General features: G+C 40.4%; 1 protein-coding gene across 3 annotated transcripts in view; it reads left to right on the top strand.

The window, feature by feature from the left end:
* The window catches only part of MAP3K15 (mitogen-activated protein kinase kinase kinase 15), a 169,596-nt gene that overhangs the window by 67,620 nt on the left and 74,429 nt on the right, over positions 1–27,547 (top strand). For 2 of the 3 annotated variants that reach the window (XM_067544996.1, XM_067544998.1), the window contains exons 3-7: positions 3,408–3,431; positions 9,942–10,019; positions 21,008–21,201; positions 23,572–23,740; positions 26,346–26,452. In XM_067544996.1, the coding sequence (XP_067401097.1) occupies positions 3,408–3,431; positions 9,942–10,019; positions 21,008–21,201; positions 23,572–23,740; positions 26,346–26,452 (572 nt within the window). The remainder of the gene's footprint in view (positions 1–3,407; positions 3,432–9,941; positions 10,020–21,007; positions 21,202–23,571; positions 23,741–26,345; positions 26,453–27,547) is intronic. The other variant, XM_067544997.1, reaches the window with a different exon arrangement.

The following is a 27,547-nucleotide window of genomic DNA, read 5'->3' as shown; positions in this document are numbered from 1 at the left end:
ATATCCATTTGTTCTTGTGCAATCATTGTCCTTTAGCTTAAATAGCTCTTCATCCTCCCTGAGATTTACCCCCCTAATGGATTTATATAGAGCAATCCTATCCTCTCAACCTTTTTTCTGTGAGACTAAACAAACCAAACTCTTCCAGTGTCTTCTGATAAGATAAGATAGGCCCTCCATTCTCCTGATCATTCTTAGAACTCTTCTCTGCACCTGTTTCAGTTTAAACCCATCTTTCTTGAACTATGGTATGTAACCTGTCACTTAAATCAGCTTCTGCACCAGATGACTGAAGGATAGCTAATGTGATGCCAATTTTTTAAAAAGGATCCAGAGGCAATCCTGGCAATTGCACACTAATAAGCCTAACTTCAGTACCAGGCAAATTGGTTGAAACTATAGTAAAGAACAGAATTATCAGACACATAAATGAACACAGTTTGTTGAGGAAGATTCAACATGGCTTTTGTAAAGGGAAATCATGCCTCACCAATCTGTTAGAATTCTTAGAAGGGATCAACAAATATGGATCCAGTAGATATAGTGTACTTGGACTTTCAGAAAGCCTTTGCCAAGGTCCGTCACCAAAGTTTCTTAAGCAAAGTAAGATGTCAGGGGATAAAAGGGAAGGTTCTCTCATGGATCTGTAACTATTAAAGAAGGGCAGGAATAAATGGGCAGTAGTGGAGGTAAATAGCAATGTTCCTGGGAATCTGTACTGGAACCAGAGTTATTCAATATATCCATAAGTGATTAGGAAAAAGGGGTAAAGAGTGAGGTGGTAAAATTTAAAGACAATACAAAATTACTCAAGATAGTTAAGTCCAAAGCAGATTGTGAAGCGTTATAAAAGAATGTCACAAAACTGGATGACTGGGCAATAAAATGGCAGATGAAAATTCACTGTTGATAACTGCAGAGTAATGCACATTGGAAAACATAATCCCAAGAATACAAAATAATAGGGTCTAAATTAGCTGTTACCACTCATGAAAGAGATCATGGAGTCATTGTGGATGGTTCTCTGAAATTATCTGCTCAATGTGAAGAGGCAGTCAAAAAAGCTAAGAGAATGTTAGGAACCAGCTTCTATATGAGGAGCGATTAAAAAGATTGGGACTTTTCAGCTTGGAAAAGAGACAACTACAGGGGGATATGATAGAGGTCTATAAAATCAAGTGGTATGGAGAAAGTATATATGGAAGTGTTATTTATCCCTTCACATAACACAGGAACCAGAGGTCACTCAATTAAATGTATAGGTAGCAGGTTTAAAACAAACAGAAGGAAATATTTCTTCACACCATAGGCAGTCAAACTGTGGAACCTGTTGCCAGGGGTGGTTGTGAAAGTCAAAAATATAACTGGGTTCAAAAAAGAATTAGGCTATGTCTCTACACACTTACTTCAGGATAACTACATTGCTCAGGGGTGTAAAAATGTATATTAAGCTGGCGGGAAAGGTCTCTCCCATCAGCTTAGAGTGTCTTCACCAGAAGCGCTAGAATGGTGCAGCTGCATTGATGCACAGCTGTGATGATGCAAGTTTGTAGTGTAGATCTGCTCTTAGATAAGTTCATGGAGCATAGGTCCATCAATGGTGGTTAGCCAAAATGATCAGGGTTGCAACCCCATGCTCTGCGTGTCCTAAGCCTCTAACTGCTAGAAACTGAGATTGGATGACAGGGGATGGATCTCTTGATAATTTCCCTGTTCTGTTCATACCCTCTAAAGCAGTGTTTCTCAACCTTTTAAATAGCAAGTACCCCCTAACTTCTGAAAATTTTAATAAGTACCCCAATACTCAATTTTCCACAGGATTTTATATTTACAGACTAATGTGAGTCATATGTTGGAAGAAGGGCTGAGTATATACGGACGTATATAATGACAGATGTCAGATCTAGTGTGGGTAGGGTTACCACCTTTACACCAGGGGTGCACAACTCAAGTATGTACCTGGGCTAGAGGTGATGTTGGCGAAAGCTAGGAGGCTTTGAGCGCATGCCAATGCTGGGGAATATAAAGCTCCGTGCCAAATTTTATGCCCTAGATTTGAGAGGAGGAAAGGGCGAGAGAGAGAGACAGGGAAGGAGGGCGAGAGAAAGAGACAGGAAAAGCTGGGGCTGTCATAGAGCAGTGAAATTGACAAGTTTTCTGGGCACTGGGCTTTGAGCCAGGGAGGGGGGCTGCCACCCAATCCGAGCTGGGGCAGAGGAGGCTTCTGCGCCGGCTGGGACCCAGGGATGTGGGCAGGTGGCTGCTGCCTGTCTTCAAGCCGAGGTGCTGGAGGCTGTCCCTCAGCTTGGAGCTGGGGTGCGGGTGGGAGCTGCCTGCCTCCCCCAGAAGCTAGCAGCTGCCGCCTGCCTCCCAGATGGGAGCTGTGACCAGGCGGGAAGCAGGGGGCTGCTGCCTGGCTTCCCCAAAAGCTGGGGGCTGCCGCTTGCTCTCCAGCTGGGAGCTGGGACTGGGCGGGAGGTGGGCGGCTGCTGTGCACCTTCCCCAAAAGCCAGCGGCTGCCGCCTGCCTCCCATCTGGTAGCTGGGACCGAGTGGGAAGTGGGCTTCTGCTGCCTGGCTTCCCCAAAAGTTGGCAGCTGCCACCTGCCTCTCCTTCACTCTGTTTTTCCTAGATACCCCCTGCCTGTGTCTTGCGTACCCCCAGGGGTACACATACCACAGGTTGAGAAACTAATGCTCTAAAGCATCTGGCATTGGCCACTGTCAAAAGACAGGTTACTGAGCTAGATGGAACATTGGACTGACCCAGTATGGCTGTTCTTATGGTGACCAGAATTGTACACAGTACTACAGATTGTCTTATCAGTGCCTGGTCTAACGGCATCAATACTTCCATGCCTTGGTCTTCTCCTGTCTTGATTACTATAACTCTACTTTGTACTTCTTCCCATTCCAGTTCTGTCCAAAATGCCATTGCTAATTTCTACTTACTCTTCTCACACTCAGGCTCCTAACGGGAGGCTTTTCACTATCCTTCTGTCTCTTCTCAAATCAACTCGTCTCATTGTTCTCTACTTAAGACTCTGCTTCTCTTCCCTACTCACACACAGAACCTTTTCCAGTCCTTCTTTCATCTTTTTTCCACTCTCAAGCATCTCTTATTCTCCTTCTTCTTGTCCGCCAAGCATGCTTTTCCTTTCCTTTTGATCCCTCCTTGAAGATAACTTTATCTATAAAGCCTTCCTGGGTCTCCTCAGGGCAGCTTCCCTTATGTGAACTGTTATGCTCTTTCTTGTCTATCTTAGTTTGTAAATTTATTGAGGCAGGAAATACGGCTTTCTCTGTAAAGCAGCATGTACATTTATAGTGCTATTTAAATTATTTTTATTGAAAATAATAATCCAGGCAAACGTGCCTAAACTTTTCCTTGATCTCTTTGTTTTCCAGGACATGGTATCTCAGAAAAACACAGTAAGTATTAAATCCTATTTTTTTTTTAACATAATGTGAGGATGCCACAAATTATTTCATTTGAAGTGACTAACATGAAAAATACCACTCAGTATTGCGTAAGTGGGTCTGCCAAGTCATGTAGTAGTTGCTATAATGTAATCAAAAGAAGGCTACTTTCTTTAGGTGCAGTGTAAGATACTGGAATCATGCTGCCTCCCACTCCAAAGTATGTTGTTGGTGATAGTTTCAAAAAGTAGTTTGTCTTTGTGACTGCTGGGAAGGATGTACGCAGTAGATTTTTATTTAACTACATGATTCTGGTGGTCTAGGAAAAAAGCTTGAGAGAGATTTTAACTATGATTATATACTGTAGATGGACAACCAAGACAACATATTTAAAAAGTATTATTATTTTTGCAGGGATGCATTTTAAATTCTATGAAACATGTAGAGAGAGATTCATGGTTCTCAAAAAAAATTACTTATGAATGCAAAAGCTTGGTTCTCAAATCAAAGTTATTACATGTTCTTAATATCAACTAAAATTAAACAGACCAGAAAACCCAGTCCAAAATAAAACACATTTTTGGGTGTTTTAGTTGTATTTCATTATATGTGGACTAATGTTAAAGGATCATTTAGTTCCTTCTGCAGTTACGTAATTTATGACACTTCAGATCACATAAGTGGCCATTCCCAATTTAATACTGTACTAAGGTTGAGAACTGACTGTTAATCTGTACAGATCTGAAACCTTTTGTTTCCATTTGCACATACACCCAAAACTTTAATTCTATTTTGCATCTACAGTGCAAGAATAAAGACATGAACGTATTATTTTTTCTTTGAAAATAAGCAGTTTTAGAACACTAATTGGAGTTACAGATTAAATTTGGTAACTATAACACACTGTGTAGATAAAAAAGCTACTTTGTGTAGACCAACACATATAGGGCTAGATTAGGCTAAGAACATGAGTAAAGCGTGCAGGGCCCCCAACCCCATTTGCTTGGCCTGCCTGGTAAGGCCCATTTTACCTCCTGATGTGGTATGGAATGTGCTCATTACTATCTCTGAATATGCCCCCTGCAAATAAGGGTATGGGGAATCAGTGGAACCTTGTTTCTGAACCGCACCTACCCTCTAGCTGGCCTGAGTAGCTGCCTAGGAGGAGAAATAAATAAACTGACCCTTTCAAGGGCTACACTGACTGCATCCCTTCCCAGAAAAAGAGGGGAGCAGAGGAAGAATTGTGATGGAGACAGTTTCTTCTGGGGTTTTCTCTTGGTATGGTCCAGTTATGTGCTGCCCCTTCATTCAGGACTGATCACAAAAGCCTGATCCAAGTTATAGTAACTCCTGTTACCTTTTACTGAAGTGTTTACTGGCATTTTATCAAAAAAAAAAAAAAAAAAAGCATCTCAGAGAGTTACTAATGTTAAGTACCAGGCATGTATTCTTGACTTTTTTTGAAAAAGAAAATATGGCTTGCTTGAAATTAGATAATAGATTATATTTAAATGTATTTCCTTAATTTGTTATCGCTGATCAGTTTTATCTGAGATTAGTGTTACAATGTTGTTAAATTAACAAACTAATTACACTAGTAGATCTGAGTTTTATAACTAAACTGAAATTACTGTCTCTCAGCATAAACAAGAGTCTGCTTTTTCCGCTCCAGAAGTAGCAGCATGCTGTAGACAAGACTGCTTATTGTCACTGTTATAATATTCTACCAGTGCTTCATTTGAAGCTTCTGGATAAGGAAAGTCACTTCACTTCTTACATAATTAATTACAGTGTCCCTGTAAATGTAAATACAAGTGAAAAGAAGTGAATTGCTACTTAACCCTTTAGGTTTAAATGGTGAATATTTACATTAGAATTAGTGCTGCTGCTGGGGTGTTTGTTTTTTGTTTGTTTGTTTGTTTCTGGTTTAACCTAGTGAAACCCTTGCCCTAGTGCCCAACATAAATTGACTGGTCTTTCTTCCCATCCCTGACCTGAGCCACAGAGAATCCACAGAACTGCTACTGCAGTCTTCAGGCAATAGTGATGCCTGCGATCACATATGCTTTGCTGGGAGAAGAGGGCAATTGAAACTGCCCCTAACCCCATCATCCCCTATTTTCCGTTCCCTGTGTGGTGTATGTTATGGTGCAGAGCCACTATGTGGAATCCTTGCCCCTAATGACTTAATATTTCAATGTTGCTCTTTATTCTGGAAATCTCAAATTCTATAAAAAGGACAAAGAAGATCACAGTGTAAAACAGTGGTTGAAACCCATCAAGGAGTGGAGTAGATGTTTCCTTTCCAGTGCTTGTTTCTTCATCCTAAATAAATAAGTAAACCTAGAAAAATGATGACCAATGTTTTCCCTTTAAGGAAAATGTAATTCATTATACTAACTCTACATCAGGGAAACGAGGGAGCAGAAGGAAAGTTGAACATAAACTGAGAACACTGTTGAAAACAGTTCAGCAGTTCATTTGGGATTTGGCCTGTGTCCACAGCTGAAATATGAAAACCACAGAGCAGCTCTGTAAGGTCGAGTGATAAGATTGCAACATAAATTCAGTAACTTATTAGTTGAAAAGTATACGGGTGGGAAAACTGGGGATGTAGCTTCCAACATCAGTAATGAAATATTTTAAGATAAGATTGGGATAAGATTATGTTCAATTCCCCCAAAGCAAGCAATTAAAATTCTGTATTGCTAGTTTACTGCCCCACTGAGATGTTTAAAGCATGCATGATACAATTGGGAGCTCAGTTCCCAAGACAGAATCACCCTAGCATGTAACTAAAGGTCAAAATTCTCCATGTCCCTTCAATTAGGTGGTTCTTTTTGTGTAGAACTGATTGTAGCCTTAAGGGTAGTCAGCTGCTTATTTCACTCCGATGTGATGTATGCACAGCTCTACTGTTTCTGTCAAAGTAGTTATCTCTAAAATAAATCACTAATATCCAGCTTTGTGAAACAGTCTCATCTCTCTGCGTTACCATGAAGAGATGAAGGTTTGGAAGCTGGCTTGAGGTTATATTTTTGGACTTCATGTTGTGAGAGTGTGTGGGGATAATGTATTCATCCTTAGAGGGCAAGGATGAACTTCAGTGTTTCATTAGACTTCCTAACTTCCTTTCTCCAGATCACTACTGGTTGATTGTAGGAATGCAACTTCAGAAAAACATGAAAATCAGAGATGGTCAAAAACTGGGAAGATTTTTCACAAAAAAATTTCTAACAAATTTGTCATTTTTTGGATGAAGAATCAAGAGTCAGAAAATTTCGTTAGATGTAATGAAAACGAAGGCACAGGATGTAGAAAACACAAGACATAGAAAGAAGTGGGATTAATTAAGGCTTTTTAAAAGATTACTAGAATCAAGGGGCAGATGGACAGTGCTTTCCAGAATAGTTTTGGCCCTGACTGCACATCCTTCATGATATATAAAACCTGTCAGGAGTTGTCTAGTTATTACTTAGTCCTGCCTTGAGTGTAGGGGACTGGACTAGATGACCTCTCTAGGTTCCTTCCAGTCCCACACTTCTATGATTCTATGATGGTGGGATGCATTTGGTTTATTTGAAGGTGAGCAGTGAGGGATGGTGAGTTTTATATACAGCCTATCCTGGAAACTAATTCTAGAATCACAAAAATGTCTGTCTGGAAGGGACCACGAGAGGTCATCAAGTCAAGTCCCCTGTGCTGAGGCAGGACTAAATGAACCTAGACTATCCCTGACAGATGTTTGTTTAATCTGTTATTAAAAATCTCCAGTGATGGGGATTCCACAGCTTCCTTTGGAAGCCTGGTCCAGATCTTAATTGCTCTTATAATTAGAAAGTTTTTCTTAATATTTAACCTAAATCTCCCTTTCTGCAGATTAAGCCCATTACTTCTTGTTCTACCTTCAGTGGACATGGAGAGCAATTGTTCATTGTCCTCTTTATAATGGCCCTTAACGTATTTAAAGACTATCATCAGGTTCCCCCTCAGTCTTCTTTTCTCAAAACTAAATGTGCCTGGTTTTTTAACCTTTTCTCATAGGTAAGGTTTTCTGAACCTTCTATAATTTTTGTTGCTCTCTTCTCAACTCTCTCCAGTTTGTCCATATCTTTTCTAAAGTGTGGTGCCCAGAATTGGATGTAATACTTCAACTCAGGCCTCGTCAGTGCCAAGTAAAGTTGGACAATCACCTCCAGTGTCTTACATACAACACTCTTGTTAATATGCCCCAGAAAGATATTAGCCTTCTTTTGCAACGGCATCACGTTGTTGACTCTCATTCAATTTGTGATCCAGTATAAACCCCAGATCCTTTCCAGCAGTACTATTGTCTAGCTAGTATTCCCATTTTATAGTTGTGTATTTGATTTTTCCTTCCTAAGCTGTAGTACTTTGCACTGGTCTTTTATTGAATTTCAGACCGATTATCTAATTTGTAATGGTCATTTTGAATTCTAATCCTGTCCTCCAGAGTGCTTGCAACCACTTCCAATTGGTATCATCTGCAAATTTTATAAGCATACTCTCCACTCCATTATCCACGTCATTAATGAAAATATTGAATAGTATCAGACCCAGAACTGACCCCTGCAGGACCCTACTAGATATACCCTCTTGGTTTGACCATGAACCATTGTTAACTACTCTGTGAGTACGCTCTTTCTGACAGATGTGCACCCACTTTATAGTAATTTCATCTAGACCTCATTTCCCTAGTTCGCTAATGAGAATGTCATGTGGAACTGTGTCAGAAGCCTTACTAAAAATTAAGATATATCATGCCTACAACTTCCCTTCATCCCGGAGGCTGGTAACTCTCAAAAAGGAAATTAGATTGGTTTGACATGATTTGTTCTTGACAAATCCATGCTGGCTATTCCTAATAATAGCATTGTCCTATAGAAGCTTACAAATGGATAATGAAGACAAAAATAGAACATGGAGATACTAGGAGAGAAATAGTTGATACCTGATTTTTCCTTAAATTGGTGGTTTTTAATGATTTAGAATAACAATCTGGTATTCACTTATTTTGGTGAAGGTATTTAAAGAAAATTAACACAGATTTTAAAAGAAATCTATAAATCAAGCTGGTTATGTTACTAAATATCTACAGACCTGATCCAAAGTCCAGTGAAGTCAATGGGAGACTTTCCATTGACTCGAATGGGCTATGAAACAAGCACAGTGGTAGTTCTTTATTACAGACAGTGAGTGAAATCCTGCCTCTATAGAAATCAATAGTAAAACTTCCATTGCATTCAATAGGGCAGGATTTCACCTACCATCATTGCCACAAGAAATTGTTATATTACTGTCTAGGTAGAAAACTTGTGTAAAGTTTCAATAGTCACTTAATTAGATTGTAAATATTACCTGACATTAATAAATCTTCAGGAAAGCTAAATATACAGGGACAAATTCTGACACCTATACTTACATTGTGTAGTGCCTTACACAATTAGTGGCTCCAATAAAATGGGAGCCCAGAGACTACAGCAATCAGTGCATTCTATAGTAATGCAGTATGGATCTTGTTGAGAAAGTATTTTAAATTAGTAATTTTGCATATTCTTTTTTTTACTGTAACCACACTTCATAAAAGTTTGTATGACGTCGTAATTTTAAAATTCAAAATGTTAAGTATATTTCTAGAGAAGCATCTGAAGCAGAAAACCTATTTCAAAGACTTCCCAGAAAAACACACAAAAGAAAACTGTTTAATTTAGGATTAGAGACTCTTTAAATACAGACATACAAAGTTTAAAACAAACAAAAACAACCCCTTTGTTAGTGGGTTTCTTTGAGGAAAGTAGTATAAAGTAACAAGTAACCTATTAAAATATAATTAGAAGTCTTTCTATGCATTAAACATGCCTATAACATACCTCTGATTTTAATACTCTGTACATATTAAATGTGAAAAATATGCTAATGCAAGTTAATGATATATATTTAAGAGCAAAGAGGTCTAGAATTGCAAAAGGTAAAGTTTTTTTTTTTTTTTTTTGGTGGCTCCTTCTCTTTATTTCTCATGCACACAGGGGAGTTGGGGGTGAGGGCGAGCAGACTCCAACCAGCATCCCAAAGGGAAGCCATCCAGCGCCCTGGCACGGCCTCTAGTCTGCCAGCTGCTTCTCCAGGGTGCTTAGGCCCAAAAGTTTGCCTCCGTTGTATATATGTTATTGTATGTAGTTAATTATTCATGTAGTAATCTAGCTAGTGATTGTAAATAAGACTTCTCTGAAAGCATGTCAGCAATAAAATAAGAGTATATGCTGGCAAACCTTGCCTTCCTGGTAACTAATATAGTACTGTAGTTATATTGTCATTTCTGCAAGCTTCCTTGAGCTTAAAGACTATATATAAAATTGCTGTATGTATTTTCATCTTCCATTGTATCTCTCTCTAATAACTTCTCTCTTCATGTGTCATATGTCTGTCTTTCTTTTTTTATTATTTGTATGCTTCCCTGTTCTTTATTTTTCCATGCTGTTCCATTTCAATTTGGAGTAGGCTGCAGTTGCCAACCACAAAACTTTTCTTCGGGTCCAAGTACCTCCTGAATACCACAGTGGTTATGTGATAGGCAAAGTATGTATTACTTTCTATTCTGCTTTCTGGTTGAATAAAAGTCATTTTAGAATTATTTTATTACTGTTCCTTTTCAATCATATTTATTTAAGGCTATTTTAAAAATAGTACTGGGCTGGCTCCTAGTTTTGAAGCAGTTGTTATCTTGGGGTAGTTGTTATTTGGAAGCTACATCCTGTAGCCTAGGAATACGTTATGTTGCATTTTCATGAAAAATATCAGACTTTTAAAATGAAGTAGTGCATTTGAAGTACTTTAATTTTGTTAGAAAGTCAGTTACACACAATTTTCTATGGTCTCTATTGTATTTTCATAATTTTCTGTGTTGAAAATTATCTTGATCCTTAAGACAACTGATTAATTGAACTCCCTGAGTGGGTTCATACAGATAATGTATTTAAAAGTATCTACATTCTTCTAATGAATTGGATTTGGTCTTTACTGTCCAGTTGTATTTTTCTTGATGGCATTATATGATGGGTTAAACCAATGGTTCTCAGACTTTTTAAATGAAGCCCCCTTGTGGACTTTTGTCTAACAATCGCGCCTCCCCACTTCTCTTGAATCGCTCCCCCTTTATACTTCTTTTCTCAAGGGGAGGGCCCTTTCAGAAAAAAACAGGGGAGTGCTTGTGGCGCTGTAGGCCCTGGTTTTTTCCTGAAAAGGGGGGTTTGGAGGAAGGGGGGCAGTGATTGTTGGGGGGGCGCTTCCTGCACTGTAGACCCTAACAGTTGCACCCCCCTTTTCCCCGAACTCCACCTTTCAGGAAAAAAGAAAGGGCCTACAGCACGCCAAGTGGGGAGCGCGGCAGCAGCAATGCAGGGAGCAGTGGCAGTGGGGAGCAGCAATCACTGGCAGCAGCGCAGGAAGCGGGCAGCAGAGGCAGCAGCGCAAGCAGCAGCAGCGCAGGGAGCGTGCCCAGCAGCGGCAGGGGACTGCTGCTGCTGCAGAGGTGGGCGGCGGTGGCTGCTTCCGTCTCCGGGGAGTGTGAAGCTGGACTGGCTCTGTCCACTGCTCTGCGCCCCCTCCCCCATGATCCATCTCATGTACCCCCAGTGGGGCCCACCCCACACTTTGAGAACCACTGGGTTAAATCATAACATGTAAAGGACTCTCATAATATCTTAATAAAATACTCTCAAGACTTGTCTACATGGGGAATTCAACTTGCATTATACTGCTATAACTATGCCAGTTTAACACCCCATGTGAATAATCTTTTTCGGAATACGAGTAATTTAAGGTGTGTATGGGGATATAATTACTCTGTGTGGAGGGACTGAGAAATTATTTTAAAGTTGGTGGTATGCATACAAGTTTGCTACTCGCTGTTGTTATCCTCACCTAGCTCAAAGGACCCACCTTGCTCGGCACTGAACAGACACACAGCAAAAGGCAGTCACTGTCTCTAAGAGCTGACACTCCTCATCTGACACGTCATGACAGACTGGTGAAACATACAAATGGGGGGAAGGAGAATGGGATAACAGTAATATAAGCATAATTGTTTCATAGACTAGCTGTGTGCACAATTCGTAGTTGCGGAATATTTGTTTTGTTTAATAATGGAGATATAGAAGCGGATCAGTCGCCATAGTCTCAAATTGCAGCCTGCATAGCCACTGTCAGCCTATAGGCATCACAGTAGAAGTAGGACAGTCAGAGGCCCTATGCACACCATGGCACATCTCCTCAACCTCAGGAGCAACAGAGGCTCCCTCTCTCACTGGAGAATCAGGGTTGGCAGAAGAGGACCCTCCAGTACTTATCATAGCAGCCAGGGTGTATCTGAGTGGGTGGATGGGTCAGGACTGCTGCACTCCCCTCCTTCTGCTACACTGAGTCCTCTCCTAGAATGGTGTTGGCACCTCCTCCCTCCCCCACCCAAGATCAGTAGGTCTTGGATATAACACACAAGTCAGGTGTTAAAACCATTCTGGGTGATTGGTCCAGGCTTACTGCAGACTTAAGGGGTCATCACTGCCATAGTTACACTCAGGTCATGCTTTCAAGCTTTTCTTCGCAATAAGGGCCAGAAACATATTATTTATTTATTTTGCAACAAAAACTGAGATTCTGGTGGTGCCCTGAAGCAGGGCTTAGCGTTCCTATGCTTTACCCAGTGCTGAATAGAAGTGAGCAGGGAGGAGCCTGAGTCATGGCGTTGCAGGTTTTGGGTAGGGACAGTGATTTACACATCAGGGATGACGTGGAAGAAGGTGTAGCTGCTTATGGGAGAACCAGACAAGCAGGTGGCTGAGACTTTCCTCATTGGCAGAGCAAAGGAGAAGGCTGATGACAAGATAATAGAGAGGATCAGGAGGATGGAGCTGAACTGTGAAAGACCTTGAAGGCAATCGTGTATTTGATGCAGTGGATAAAGGAGAAGTAGAGGAGGGACAGAAAAAGGGGTTAAACTAACAGGTCAGGAAGATGGTCTTAGGAACAGCATTTTGAAGAGACTCTTCAAAAGAGTTGCAAACTTTTTATCGGAAAAGAAACCAATAACTGAGTGTTCCATTGAATTTGTAATGACTTTTCACTTTGTTCCATATCAGGCTACATGCTTAATGTCAGAGGTGTTTTAGGGGAAGTCTTTTTACACACATCTGATTTGCAGTTTGTTTATGGATATCTTAAAAGATGTGTGGATTCAAGTAATAGAGACCTTCTTCTCCCTCGACGGCCATCAAAACTGTAAATAAAATGGTTCTATATTACCGTCTCTTTGATCACTGATTCCTGTACGGTGCTGTTCTGGTGTGTGGCCTAAATTAATGAGTGGGTATAGGGCACCTAGTTCATGCTGTACGTGGAAAAGATTGGAAGTGTTGCTTTTTGGATGGGGGAAGACTTTTGGAAGATCTTGTTTATTTGGAAATTTCCCTGTTTGTTGATGATTGTGGATGGATAGGCCCTTCATGGGGGGGGCCTTCATTTTTTACTGGGAGCTGAATATCGAAGCCCATGTTTTGTTGATGGTTAAGTACAGTGCTCTTCCCCTGCCCTCTCCCCTCCCCCCCCATTTTTTTTTTTTTTTGAAGTTATGACCTTTTCTTCTGGAGATAGAACTTGCCACTGTAATCTGTGTCTTTGTTGTCTGTAAAGTCAGTTTTGAAAATTCAGTAATTTATTTGTTATGGTATTAGTATTAACTGTGAGTTGTACTGAGGGCAACCTTTAAGAACCACTTATAATTTGCAGCTCTTGCAGAATGCAGTAGCACAGATTCTTTGACTCCTGTAATATGCACTGGCCATCTGTTAACCAGTGAATGTGCTTCATGATACTTTTGTTTTATTTTGAAAGCTTTAAATAATAGAGAACTAATTCACTGGGGAGAGGCGGGGGGCATGTTTTCATCTTGATTCCTTTATGACAATAGAGATAAGTTGGTTTGGAAGTGCTGACTGTCCCAAGGCACATATTGCAGAAGATGGGAGGGAGGGTAAATGTTGAGGTCTTGTAGTTTTCAGAAGGTCTTATCCTTAACAGACAGGTCACGTTTGCACTGAAAAAAAATAAAGTTGTCTTAACTCAAGTTAAAATCCTAGTGAGGACAAGGCAGGCAACTGTGGCTTTAACACTAGTGTGCAGCTACTGTTAAAGCCTACAGTGAACCTGGGTTTTAACTTGACCTGCTAACACATGTTATAACTGTGGCTGCCTTGTCTTCATTAAGATTTTAATTTTAGTTAGCTAACTAGAGTTACTTAGTTAATAACACCCCTTTTTGTTCTTCAGTGAAGATATGCCAACAGTACACCAAAACATAGCAGTGGCATCCTTCCAGGAAAGGTTTGTAAAATGGATTGTTGTTATTTAGAGGGGGACTGCTAAGAAATTTTTCCTAATGTCGGGTGTGTATTTCTTTTTTCATGTAATTTTATGCCACTACAGCTTGTTTTGCAATCAGTTTAAATACAAATTAGATCTCATAAAAATATTTTGCACAATAAGGCTGTTACATCATTCTGTTCCTTGCTCTCCCTAAAACATCTTGCTACTCTTTATTTCCTCTCTGCTAAACAACTTCTGTATTTCACTGCCTGGTGAAATGATGATTATATGCTGCCCACAGAGGGCAATTTCCAGCTGACATTACTCATGTAAGTAATTTTATTAAAATCTGTGGGACTGTTCATATGATGAAAGTGAGAACATTGGGCTCATCGAGGAAAGATTCCCATTGACTTCAATGGGCTTTGGATCAGGACTTATAGCTAATAACAGGGGTGGCCAAACTTACTGACCCTGGGATCCACATACAACAATTTTCAGAAGTTCAAGAGCCGGGGCGCACTGGCCAGGCCTCTGGGCTTAAACCCTGTGGGGTGGTGGTGGGACTCGGGGCATGGCAGTCACGCCGCATGGGGCAGAAGCCCCAAGCCTCTCCACCACCCTGCCACAAGGTGGAAGCCCGGAGGCCTGCCAGGTGCCTCCCACCAGACAGAAGCCCCTATTCCCATTACTCCACGATGGAGCTGAAGTCCCAAGCCCAGACAGGTGTGCCCCCTGGGGCTGAAGCCCTGAGGCAGCCCCCACTTCTCTCCCCAGGCAGAAACCTCTTGTCCCTACCACCCCATTGCATGACAAAAGCCCTGAACTCCTCACCCCAATCTGGTAGGTGGAGAATGGTTGGGGGGAGGCATTGGGGGCTCTGCGAGCTGCACTTTAACTGTAAAAGAGCCACATTATAAAGTGTAATGGAGTCATTTGCAGTAAAGGGACTATATAATGTAAGTCATTCAACATTATTGCTGTTCTGGTAGCAATAATGAGAGTTATCAGAGTTTAAAACTAAATCTTTCCTGACTGATGTTTCAACAACTTAGGTCCCAGTCCTGCAACTGACTCCATGCAGGTGGACCCCTGCGCTCATGCATCTAGTTGTAGGATCAGGGTATTTGCCAGTTTGGAATGTTTCCCGTAGGTCATAAATTTGAGTCTGGGTTTTTAAATATATATTCTCTAGAAACAAAAGAAAGTCAAACTATTGTAGTTCCTCAAACCACTACTTTAAATACTGTGGTATGTTTGAATAAAGGCACTTGAATGCAAATGCTTATGTGAAAACATAATGGACTAGCAGTCATTTAAAGACCTGCTGCCACCATATGGGCAATTTTAAATAGATTTCAAAGACCTCTGACTAGGATATATTTTCTATAAGTCTTGGCCTTTTTAGTACTTTTCCTCCTCCATACAAGCCTGAAAAAGGTTATTACCATATAAAATCATAGAGTTGGAAGGGACCTCAGAGGTCATCTAGTCCAACCCCCTGCTCAAAGCAGGACTAACCTCAGCTATATCATCCCAGCCAGGGCTTTGTCAAGCCTCAGCTTAAAAACATATGCAGTGTCGTCACTCTCTCAATGTTATCACAAGTCTCACAATACTTTGTTTTTCGTAAAGACCCAGCTGGAATTATATGATTGTCATTTTTTTTTAAAAGTTAAGTTTCTACTCTTCCTGGTGGTAGAGAGAGACTGAAGAACTCAAACCCAAAGGACTCAAACACCAGAAATCAGACAAAAGATCCTGAAATTATTTATGTATAACCACAATTGTCATTGTCACAGGGCTAGCATACCTCTGCCCCCTTTTTGGTCTGAGTGCACCTCCTCAGGTGTCAGGCTTTGTGCCTTCACCTATCCTGGGTGGAATTCCGCAATTATCCCACTCTTATACCAGGCCCCTGTATTTAATGTGACACTTCTTGGGGTTAATCAAGGTGCCCTGGGTAAATCGCTGCCATCTGCTCACAGCAGGGAGGAGCCTTGTATGTGCCCACCTGGAGAAACCCTCTCCAACTACTGGCTGTTGTTGCCGATCCAGGCTCCACAAGCCCCACTCTCTCGATGCAGGCTAGCAATTTACATGCCCCACTTTATCACACTTGAGCGCACATCTCTTGGGTTCTGGACAGCTGCAGGGTCCATGGATCTGCTGCCTCCATGGAAGCAATGCATCCCAGTGCACTGATTTCACTTCAGTTCAACACTTTTCTTAGGACAAGATATTCGGATTTGTCTATAATAAAACCAAACTGAAGTTTATTTAACAGTTTGAGATAAAGATGCAAAATAAAAGCAAGTAAAAGGATTTGGAAACATAAGCATAAGTAATAAGTAAGTAAGTAATAAGTAAGTAAGTACTTACGTAAGTAATAAGCATAAGTAATGGAAAAACATAAACCACCATCTAGAGCCTATACTCATTAACAAGTTACTTTCCTGTCTAGTAAGGTATTTCTCACCCAGTGGACTGTCGTTGCAGAGTTTGTCCAGTCCAGAAAGCTGGGATACACCTTTCATGAGACACTGCCACTGGCAGAGTGCTCTCCCATAATGAATAATACCTTTCTTCTTCTCTTACATAGTTACAGACTGTCATCTTTTAGCCCCATGTGTCCTCTAATCAGAAACTTTTCTTGGGGTTCTTTTGTCGTGGTAAATGCTCAAGCCTGCATCTGGACAGTAAACCCAGGGCTTGGGCTGGCTCCACAGATGCCCCTTGTTCTCAGTGTTGCTTGAGTCAGGTCTGAGACTCCTCCGTCTTAGATGGCAAGTTTCACTTTCACCATTTTGAAACACAATGTCCTACATGTGTCATAACTCTAAAATTGTTTTCCATTGAAAATCAGCTAGTTCTTCACCTCTATCTTACTACCAGATGATAGCCTAGACCCCCGGGGGGCGGCCTCTGTTTTTCCCCAAACACCTATCCCTTCTCTTAAGAAAGAGAGAGACCCTTTTTAAATGCTGCTATTGTCTTTTGTTCTTCTGTATTCCTGGGCTTTGGCCCTTCTGGTCAAAACTGGTTTTGCAGGCTAGCTGAGCAAAGCTCTTCAAAGCTAAAAGTTTGGACATTGTCACTTAAGCCTCTAGAATTTGGTGATGGGTAGCTTATCTTAAGTCATTCTTTTCACATTCTGCTTTTTTTTATCCTTACAGCCTCCTGTTAAATTAAACCAATATATTCATCCAGTAAAGATAGCAATAACCAGATCAACATGTATTATTCATAAATTATTAGAGAACAGCTCCAGTTCTGTCATCATGATCTAAGCCAATCACCATTTCTGGGGAGCCTGACTCACGATTTATTAACACTTGGGGTTGGCAATGTTACATAAATTCCTTAAGAGGTCATCTGCTGCTTATTCCTCACCTAGAATAGCAGCAATTGCTTTGTGACATTACAGTAATTTTCCACAGTGGCCAATTTTGATGAGTCAGAGGGTTGTCTTTAGGTGAGGAATAGGCAACTACAGATGATGACCTCCTAAGGAGTAAAGAGGTTATTTTCAGATATCTGTGGTTTATAATGAAAACAATATAAAGGAAGTAGATAAACAGTTGTTTCTAAGTAGATTCGAAGGAATCTTTTGGAAAGGTCAGTCCACGTATTGTACTGTATGGGGTGTTTGGATTTTATTTATTGCATGCATATGTTAAACAGGATAGAGAAGAGTCAGGAAACTGTTGATCATTAGTCATGAGGTAGCAGAGGAATACTCTGTTTTGATGGGTATCCCCTAAATACTCAAGATTACCTCTGCCAGGAGGTAGCCTACCTCATTTTGTATAACTGATGGCTTACCTTGACAGCTGAATGAACTGATAATGTGGCTGTGCATTACAAGCTTATGGGGCTAAATTTTCAGCTGACGTCCCACTGCTTGCACCTCTAGAACTATTCACATAAGGTAATGTGTTTAAATGCAGATAGGCCTTAATTTCTGTATTATAATTAGGTGCTTCTGCATTGTGAATGAAAATTTGTGGGAACTTATGTGGGGTGCAACAATCCAAGAGGAGGCAGGGAACATGGATAAAATGGTTAAATATTGTCCAAACAGGTGTAGTGCACTATTCCACGCAAGTAATTTTGAGAAATGTCTTTGAAAGTTGGTTGTGAAATGTTAAGTTTTCCTTTTCCCAGCAACTAACTACAGTTTTCATTACTGTTACAAATTACAGCCATAAGAAAAGTATATGGACTATCAAAGTTGATCTTCATCTTCTCCCCCAGAACTAACAGCTAATGGATTGTTTGAAATTTAAAAACAAAATTCATACACAAGGAGTTTTTGTTGTCCTAACTGTTTGTCTTTAGATGTGGGAGGGGGAAGAGAAGGGTGCAGCTTTGCTTTCTCATGAGGTCACAACATTCCATGCCAAAGAGAACTTTAAAAAAAAAAAAAAAAAAAGGCAAAATTAATTTTACAAAATTTAAACTCAGCAATTTGACATGCTGGTTGCTTGAGTTAAGTTTGATTTATGTAGTTAGTTTTGTGGAGGTGGGGTGGTAGAAAACAAAGACAGCAGTGCAACCCATGATCATAGTGTTAGAAATGTGGATACTGTGCTGTGTGGTGGCATTTAATTCAAGTGTAGTAAATAGGAATGTGGCATTATTTTTATAAGAGATGGCTGATCGTTTATAGTTCTGAATCATAATCAGAGCAGCAAGAGGGTCACTATGCCTCAGTTACTTCCTCTTTCTCTGTCTTTGAGGTAACCACATCCCTGAGAGGAGGGTTCCAAATGAAAAATCTCCCCTTCTAAGTGACTGGTTTATTAACATACAATAAAATCTACTCAACTCTCCACTCTTGTATCTGGGCTTCTTAGGCCATGTCTACACTTACAAGCTCACAGAGGCACAGTGTACTGATACAGCTGTGCTGCTGTAAGAGAGCTTGTGTAGCCGCATTATGCTGATGGGAGAGAACTTTCCTGTCGATTTAATAAAGCCAGCTCAATGTGCGGCGGTAGCTATGTGGTGGAAGAGTGTCTCCCGCTGACATCGTGTGGTACACATGAGCGCTTATGCCAGCAAAACATATGTCACTCAGGGGGTTGTTTTTTTTCACACCCCAAGTGACAAAAGTTTTGCCAACATAAGTGCTAGTGTAGACATGGCCTTAATCCTTCCACCCTTTCAGGGCTATGCTATTTTACCCTCATTCACAGCAGCTTCCATTCTACTGCAGGCGGCTGTCTTTCTGCCAATCTTCGGAGCAGTCCACACAAGGTCTTTCCCAGTCCTTGGCACCTCTCAGACTCAGCTGAGAGCACCGCTTTATATAGCCCTGCTGGGCAGCCACATGCCTTTTTCTTAGTGCATCTGCACTGATTGCAAACAGCTGTGGTCCTTCCGTGAGGCACAGATGGGAGGGCACAAGGGTTAACCCTATTCTTGCTGGACTGGGGGATGGGATCTGCGCCCCCGATTGCAAAAGGCAACATGTCTAGAGCCTGATTTCTTCATCCTTAGTAATTCCTCCGATACGTGAGGAGTCTCACTGAAGTTAATTTTGCTAACACTTGTGATTTCTTTTTCAAGTCTCACAATATTTGGCGGTGTTTTTAAAGCCATGGCCCCTGGAGTTATGAATCTCAGCTTTTCCATCCCCATCTCCCCCCCTTTTTTTTTAAATAAGTTTCCAGCCCTCATGTTTGTAGGGGGATAAAAACGCAGAAAATGTGAACCCCAAAGTCTCAAAAACCAGAAAGCGAATCAAATGTTTGTTTAAGGATCTGATTCTATCACGGAGGTCACGGATTCAATGAGTTTCCAGGACCTCCATGACGTCTTGTGGGTGCAGGGCTGCAGCAGCTGCTGGAACAGCTGACCAACGACCAGCACTGGGGCTGTGGAGAAGCGACTGCAGGAACAGCTGACTGGAGGCCAGCCCCGGGGCCACCGAGCAATGGCCAATGGAATACTGGCTGCAATCAGCCCCGGGGACTCCAGAGCAGCAGCCCTAGAACAGCTGACTGGTGGTCAGTCCCGGGGCTGCTGAACAGCTGACCCGCGGCCAACCTGGTCCACCAGAGCAGCTGGGGTTGGGTTAGCCTCCCTGGGCCTGGAGCAACAGAGGTCAGCCCCTGCTGCAGGAGCAGTGGTGGACCTGGAGCAGCTGTGAGCAGCAGCATTGCTCTGTTTGTGTGTGTCGTCCCTCCCCCACCCCCCCGCGTGGTATTTTTAGTAAAAATATCCATGACAGAATCTTAACCTTAATTATTATTTAAAACCTCATGATTTTGGGAGGCCTGACTCATAATTTTTGAATGTTTGGGGTTGGCAATGCTGAGTTTACCAGGGTGGGAATGCAGTAAGGTGTCTGGATCTTCAAATATTAAGTATGGTCCATGTCCCCATTGTTACTTCCATCTTCTCTCCCATTCCCTAGAGATAGCCTTCAACCTACTCCCTCCAATAGTAGGTAATCCTTTATCCGTCTTTGACAGCAGTGACTGCTTCCCAACCCCTGCTTCCTTCTGTAGTTCCTTCTATATATGGGCCAGATCAAAAACCCACTGAAGTGTTATATATTATTATATTCATTATATATATATATATATGAAGTGTGTCTATTCAGTTTTAAGAATGCTACAGCTAGTCCCCTCTTATTATGTTATCATTGGACTGATCTACTGAATAACAGTGACAATATTGTGACAGCTGTCACCCTGCACAATTTCTCTTATACGTATTTAAAATATTTAATTAAAAATCTCAGTTAAATAAAAATAACTAAGGTAATTAAAAAAATTAATTGTGTTATTAAAATTCAAAAGGCCTGGTGATACCACTATGACATCCTGGTAATGCTGCTTTTTAAACAAACAAACAAATGCTGTACAATAAACTTGATTGTTGTTTTAAAAATCTGGATTTTCAATTAAGCAATATATTTACATAAAGACTTAATTCTTCCTGCAAGAAAGCAACTCCTACTGAAGTCAATAGGAGCTGTGGTCCTTGGCATGTCCGAAAATCAGGTTCCAAAGTGTCTCAAGTTGAGCACCCAAAAATGGAGACATGCAAAATGAGTGAACACTTGTGCAAATCTAGCTACCCATTATTTGCTCTTAAGCAATTAATAAAAATATTCAGAGTGAGATCGGACCGTCCAATTTGAGTGTGTTTACTGCTTCCATTTGCTATCTGAATGTGTTTGCTTTTCCTTCTAGGCTTCCAGTGGAAATTACTATTTTATTCCCTACATTGTAACTCCTTGTGCTGAATATTTTTGCTGTGAAAGTGATGCCCAGCGGAGAGCCTCTGAGTACATGCAGCCTAACTGGGACAACGTCCTGGGACCTCTCTGTGTTCCACTGGTGGACAGGTTTATCTGTCTTCTAAAGGACATTCACGTGACATCATGGTAATTTTACCACACTTACACTTGCCCATGGATATTTTTCCTAGTGTGCAAAGGGTTTCAGAATCTACACTAAAGTTCAGTTTTCAATGTGTTTAACACTGTGTTAAAAGAAATAGCTAAATTTAATCTAAATCATAACACTGTCTTGCAGCTGTTGTAGTAAACTAGCCATCTTATGACAGTAGAGGATTCAATTTACTTTGCAAAGTATCAGTAAGCAGAGTCTGAACTGCCCACACAGCCTTTGGGGAAAAGAAGGGTATAGAAAAGAAAACATAAAATATAGTGCGTGGTGTTGTAATGAGAGAGATGTACCTATAAATCTTGAAGCCAAAGACCATTTTTTCTCAGCACCAAATAAGTGTGTGCATACAATATGGTATTATCTGTGGACACACAGACTAGTGTAACAGGCGACCCTTTTTGACAGTTGAATTGCACAGTAATTGTAGAATGCTGCTCTGGGCCTCAGCTGTCCCATGGTGATGGTGGCTGCCACTCAGGCTTACTGATACGGTTTGATACCCCCTTGTTTACTAGGGGGGTTTACTGCCCATTGTACCTCTTCTGCACTTTTCACATTCCCTTCCTCAGTCAAAATGTTGTGTAATTTCTGTTATGTGCCATGCTCTTCTTTCTACTTCTATAGTGACAAGAAAGTTCCTGTCTTATGGCATAGGTTCCATGTGATGGGTAAACTGCATGATCATTATCACCTTTCAGCAGTGTTTGTTGTTAGAGCGTAGCACAGTCACAGGCAAACTCAATTTGGATCCATACTCAGCATCATTTGAAACTGTACAATACAACCTTAATTAAAACTCTGATCAGTACCTATACTATGCTGCTGCTATTGTTGTTTATTATTATTTGAATTACCGTAGCAGCTAGGAGCTCTAGTCATGGACCAGGACCCTATTATGCAAGGCTGTGAACAAACACAGAACAGAAAGATGGTCTCTGCCCCAACGAGCTTACAATCTATTTCAACGTTGTTGAACTGCATCTATACTGTTGAGCAGAGTTGCCTTCATTCAGTGTTCTCAGTGGAGCTTACATTTAAGTTGGTGCATTTTTGTTTGTAACAGCTGCTATGAGACACTCAGTTTCTACAGTGTCCCAGAGCTTGTGATGTATTTTTACATTAATTTAAAAGTAACTGAATATAAAATTACTCTTTTGCTCTTCTATTTTTTACCCTGCCATTTACAGGCATATTAATGTGAAGGGGGGAAGTAAAGATGAGGGGTAATGTGATACATTCAATACAGCTTTTGTTTTATGTGGTGTCTTTTCTACAAACTCTCTCCTAAAAAGCTTTAAAGAGTTAACAGGTACAGTTATAGAGTCAGTAAGAGTGGTGGCAGATAGATGTAAAAATACACAGCATAGGTGAGTGACAAAAGATAAGTTTTAATGAAACACACGGGTGCCTGAGTCACTTTTGAAAATGGAACTCGGGCTTCTAAGTCACTTTAGTCATTTGAAAATTTTACCCTATGTCCGTTTTTGTTAATACAAGAACTGATTAACATAAACCTGGAAACGGTGAATGAGAACTAGGCGTGATAATGTGCAACAAATTAGACACGAGTTTGCAGTGACAGTAAAATAAATCAAATGAAAAAGCCTTCTATTGGCTTCAGTGGCCGTTTCTTCAGGTCCTCCCTGTGTTATCTCATGAGGATATCTTGCAAGTGATAAATACTGTGGACATTAGTAGGACATAAGAGAGAGCTTAATTTCCTCTTCAACATTTAGGACTTAGGAGCTGAGCACTTGCAACTCCTTTTGGACAAGAAAAGTAGTTTTATGTGTTCAGTACCTGTCAGGATCTGGATATTAATTACTGAGCCCCGGGCTTAGTAATTGTTAGCTACAAGTTACATTACAAATAGACTACATCTTTTTTACCTTCCCACATTGCCGTATAAACTGACTTTTAGTGAAAAAAGACATGACAGTTATTACCGTGGCTTTTGTATGCCCGCTGTGTAAGAGTATGTATTATGATGCTCACTAAGTGACCTATAGCTAGTCAGATAACGGATGGCTCTGGTTGGTCTATTTAATAAGAGCTGTTATTCTCCATTCAATATAAAGATGAGGGATTTTGTTTTATATCACTCTAGTCTCTTTGCTCAGCATGTCGCTTTCTTCAGGATAAGAGCATAGATTAATGTGTTTATTTTGGGCATTATTTCCTATACTTTACTAGATTCATTAAATAATAATTAAAAAAATTAGAACTTGTAATTTAATAATGCCTCATAGAAAATATTTCCTGATTAAAAAAAAGTTAGTGCTGTTTTAATAGTGTAAAGAAAGCTACATTTAGAAAATTCTAACACTTTATGCTTATTTCTTTAGTGCATACTGCAAGGAAACACTGTTGAATGATATTAGAAAAGCTAGAGACAAGTATCAAGGAGATGAACTAGCAAAGGAGCTGGCCAGGATTAAGCTCCGTATGGATAATACTGAAGTACTGACTTCTGACATTGTCATAAACCTGCTTCTTTCTTATCGAGATATCCAGGTACGTTACTAGCGTGAAAGTAAGGAAGGTTCTCTTTTCAAGTGGGCTTAACCCTTGTTTATTGTTGTTCTTGTTTGTTGCCTGTTTATTTGATATCTTCTTGAATTTGGGCCACTGTAGTATCTTAATCTCAAACTAAATCCAGTTATATTGTGTTTTTAAAGGAGATTATTTTTATTTTTATTTTTATATATGAAAAGAAGAAGTTTATTTGGTTTTTAATTTTTAAATCCAAACTTTTTGCCTGTGGAAATGAAGAAAAAGAATTTGTTGTGATTTCAGCATTTGCTACAAGAGCCCAGGTTTACTATGTTCCAGAATTGCTATAAAAAGGAATGTTGTGTTTGTTTTAACCATCCCACACAAAAAAACCCACCAAAAACCCAAAACAAGTTTTTGGATTTTTTTTAAAACTCTGTTTTTGGTAAAACAGGGCTTCACTTATCATACTTATGAACTGTCCATCTTTGTGAGTGACATCTGTCTTAAGACTTATTTTCATCAATAGTATAGAAATATAGTATTTGTTCTGCTGATGTTAGCACCTTTGTTTCTTGTGCCCTTCCCTTAGGGTACATCTACTCTGCAAATGAAGATGTGATTGCCGTGTGAATTGGCATACCTGCTCTATCTTTAATCTAGCTGGCATGGGTAACAGTGATAGTGAGGAAGTGGTGGCACAGGCTTTGGTGCCCCAGTACAAGCCTCCCGCTGGGTTGCTGGCCCATACCAGGGTCTGTAACCTCACGATTGTTACCCACACTACCTACATTAAAGTTAGCGCATGTAGGCCCACCCACGCTTGTGATGGGTCCTCCGGGGTGTAACCTGAAAACTGTGGGAATGCCATGCCCTCTTCACTCTCCAGCCTGGGCTGTCCCTCTCAATGCTTTGCTAGTGACAAGCAGCAAGCCCCTCCAGGGCCAAGCGCTGTTATCACCTAGCCCAACCGCATGCATGCACCACGCCAGCTAGATCGCATGAATGTTAAGTTCTTAGGTTGCCTCTCACTGTGATGCTGTCAGCAAGGTACACTTACATAGCCATCTACAGGCAGAGACACACCCAGCTGAGTTATATGAGTGCCTTGCCTAGCCACTCACGAACGAACAATAGAGAGGCACCAGCCAATTACCCGCCCCCCACAGTTTGTAAGAACTGCACCAAAAGGAGCCTAGCCCCAAAATTATATTAATAAATCCACTCCCCCCTCATTGTGTGGAAAACATGTTATTAAGCGGAGATTTCCTGAGCACTTCACTCAAAAAACACACTGGTTAAGATAAAACTTTAAACAAGTTTTATTAACTACAGAAAAATAGATTTTAAGGGATGATAAGTGGCAACTGTAAAGAGATTAAAAGAATTACCGAATGAAATAAACATAAGATCTCAGGCTAAGTTCTACACACTACCAATAGTCGAATTAGCAATGTCTCACTTTTGTAAGCTGGTAGAAGCTTACAAGTTTCTTAAATGCAGGCTGGGCAGCCTTCCCTGCCTGGGACTCCCCTCCCTGCTTTCAAAGTCTTCCTTGTCTTCCAGATGATCCTTCAAGTGTTGAGTTGGGGTCTGGCTCCGGGGGAGAGAGAGAGAAGACAAGTGAATTGATGATGTCACAACCCCCCTTTTATAGTCTATTTCAGCTGCTAGGACAATCAGGCTTGTGACCTCATTGGTCAGTCCAGCCCCATTTCAAATGTGCTTCCTACAGCAAAGCCTTTACTGTAAACAATTCCTGTTCTTAGAATCTATTCTTAAATGGGTGAAAGAGAGCCATTAACGCTGTCTGGCCACTCGGTTGTTGTGCTTGAAAGGCTGTGTGTGGGAGTTTCCCACCTTGCAACATGTTTAGCATTTATAAAAATATTTATATCTTATATACAATGGTAGCACACACAATCCAACAGGATATAAATGTTTAGCAGATCAAGACTTTTAAAATAATACCAAAAAAGGCATAATCTGTACAGAACATATCATAATTATATGACATTGTTGAATAGGGGGTTTTTGGGATGTTGTTTTTGGACACAGGATTTCACAATGCTGCAATAACATCTTCATTTTTAGTGTAGGTGTATCCAAATTAGATCTTTGTCAATCATTAGCAGGTAGAGAGAGAGAGGGGGATTACCATCTTGGCTTGTATTATTCAGCTCTCTGTTCTAAGGTCCCTTTCATCCCACCCTAGTTTATCTAGCTATTTGATTGCCTGTGATGAACTTCCCACAAGCTGGTTATCTTTTGATGTTCCTTCTCATTCGTTTGAGGGCTCCCTTCATTAGGAAGTTTAATCATATTTAAATGCAATTTGAACAACAATCAAGTTGGGTCAAAGGATGCTGACCCCATGTGGTCTGGTCAACATAATGTAACATATCAGCAAGATAAGTCTATGCCCTGCTGAGACCAGGGTTTATGCGCAACTAGCTCGCCTGTTGCTGAATGTGAGTTGTCCTTGTCCACAGTGACCAGTAACTATTATTGTAACTAACTTGATAACGTTTCCAAGTGAAGAACCTGGTCCAGCTGGAAATTTAACCAAATGATTTTGTTTAGTGATATTTTCTTTGATTTTTTTTTTTTTTTAAATTGATATCAGGATTATGATGCTATGGTGAAGCTGGTGGAAACACTGGAGATGCTGCCTACCTGTGACCTGGCTGATCAGCATAACATTAAATTTCATTATGCATTTGCATTGAATCGGTAAGAATAACTGCTAGGTTTTTTGCATTCTCTATAGGTGTATATGTATATCCACAAATTTAAAATGTGTGTATGTATACATGCGTGTATGTGTGTGAGTGCATATATGTGCAACAGCTTTCTCACTCACACCCACACCACTGGGGATCATATTCATGAAATAAATTACTTTCTTTGCTATAACCATGTGTTAAGCCATTTGCACCTGGACAGGTATTAACATTTGAAATCTCCAAGCAGCTTTTAAACAGCCACCATTTGGTAAAAGAATAGCCTGCTCTCAAGACTAGATAAAAGGCCTGATTCAAAGCCCATTGAAGTCAATGGAAAAGCTCCCATTGATTACTGTGGGCTTTGGATCAGGCCCAAATTGCTTAAATGTTTGAGTTCTTGATTACCTTTAACTAATAGTAATTTAGCAAAGAGGAAACATGGATGAATTATTACAGTAATCAGTTACAAGGGGTAGTTGAATCATAAATTGTATTGCCTAATGAGGGAAGAAAAGCTCATTTGAGCCTGCCTGTTTTTATTCACTCTCTCTCTCCTGGAGCAACAAAGGTAAAAGTTTTGTTTTCTCCCTGTGTTCTTGTAGGCTGGTCTTTCCAGATCAGTTACCTACAATGGCTACTGCATTTTAAAATTATAGTAAGAAAGCTTTTAGCTTTTTCTTATGGACAATAGGTCTTGTCAAACAAGCCTGATTTTTCAATCTTTGATGAGATTACAAATTTGACTGATAAAGGTAACTGTATAAATGTAATATACTTAGTATACTTAGTACAGCACAATATTCTTAAAACTTTGCCAGAATGTACCCTTTTGGCTGAAATGTTCCTGTTTTGGTTCCTGCCTCTCTGTGTTTTTATGTATGTGTGAGAGTTTTTTTGTGAAAGAGATTCAGGCTTTCTGAGAAAGAAGCTTATCAATACTGCCTTCCCCCTTTTTTGAACACCTTTACTAGCGTTAGAATTTGATGTAGGAAATTGAAATTGGTCAGGAAGCTAGTCCTGGGGTCAGAAAAATACTTTTCATTGTCTGTGAAAATTTGTCTGGATTTGACCAAGTTATGAGCTGCAAAAAGCTGTCATTTGC

Source organism: Emydura macquarii, unplaced genomic scaffold (assembly GCF_026122565.2).
Source record: "Emydura macquarii macquarii isolate MOO-44397 ecotype Brisbane River unplaced genomic scaffold, CSIRO-AGI_Emac_v2 contig_1043, whole genome shotgun sequence".
Taxonomy (NCBI): domain Eukaryota; kingdom Metazoa; phylum Chordata; order Testudines; family Chelidae; genus Emydura; species Emydura macquarii.
This window is presented reverse-complemented; position numbering and strand designations above follow the sequence as displayed.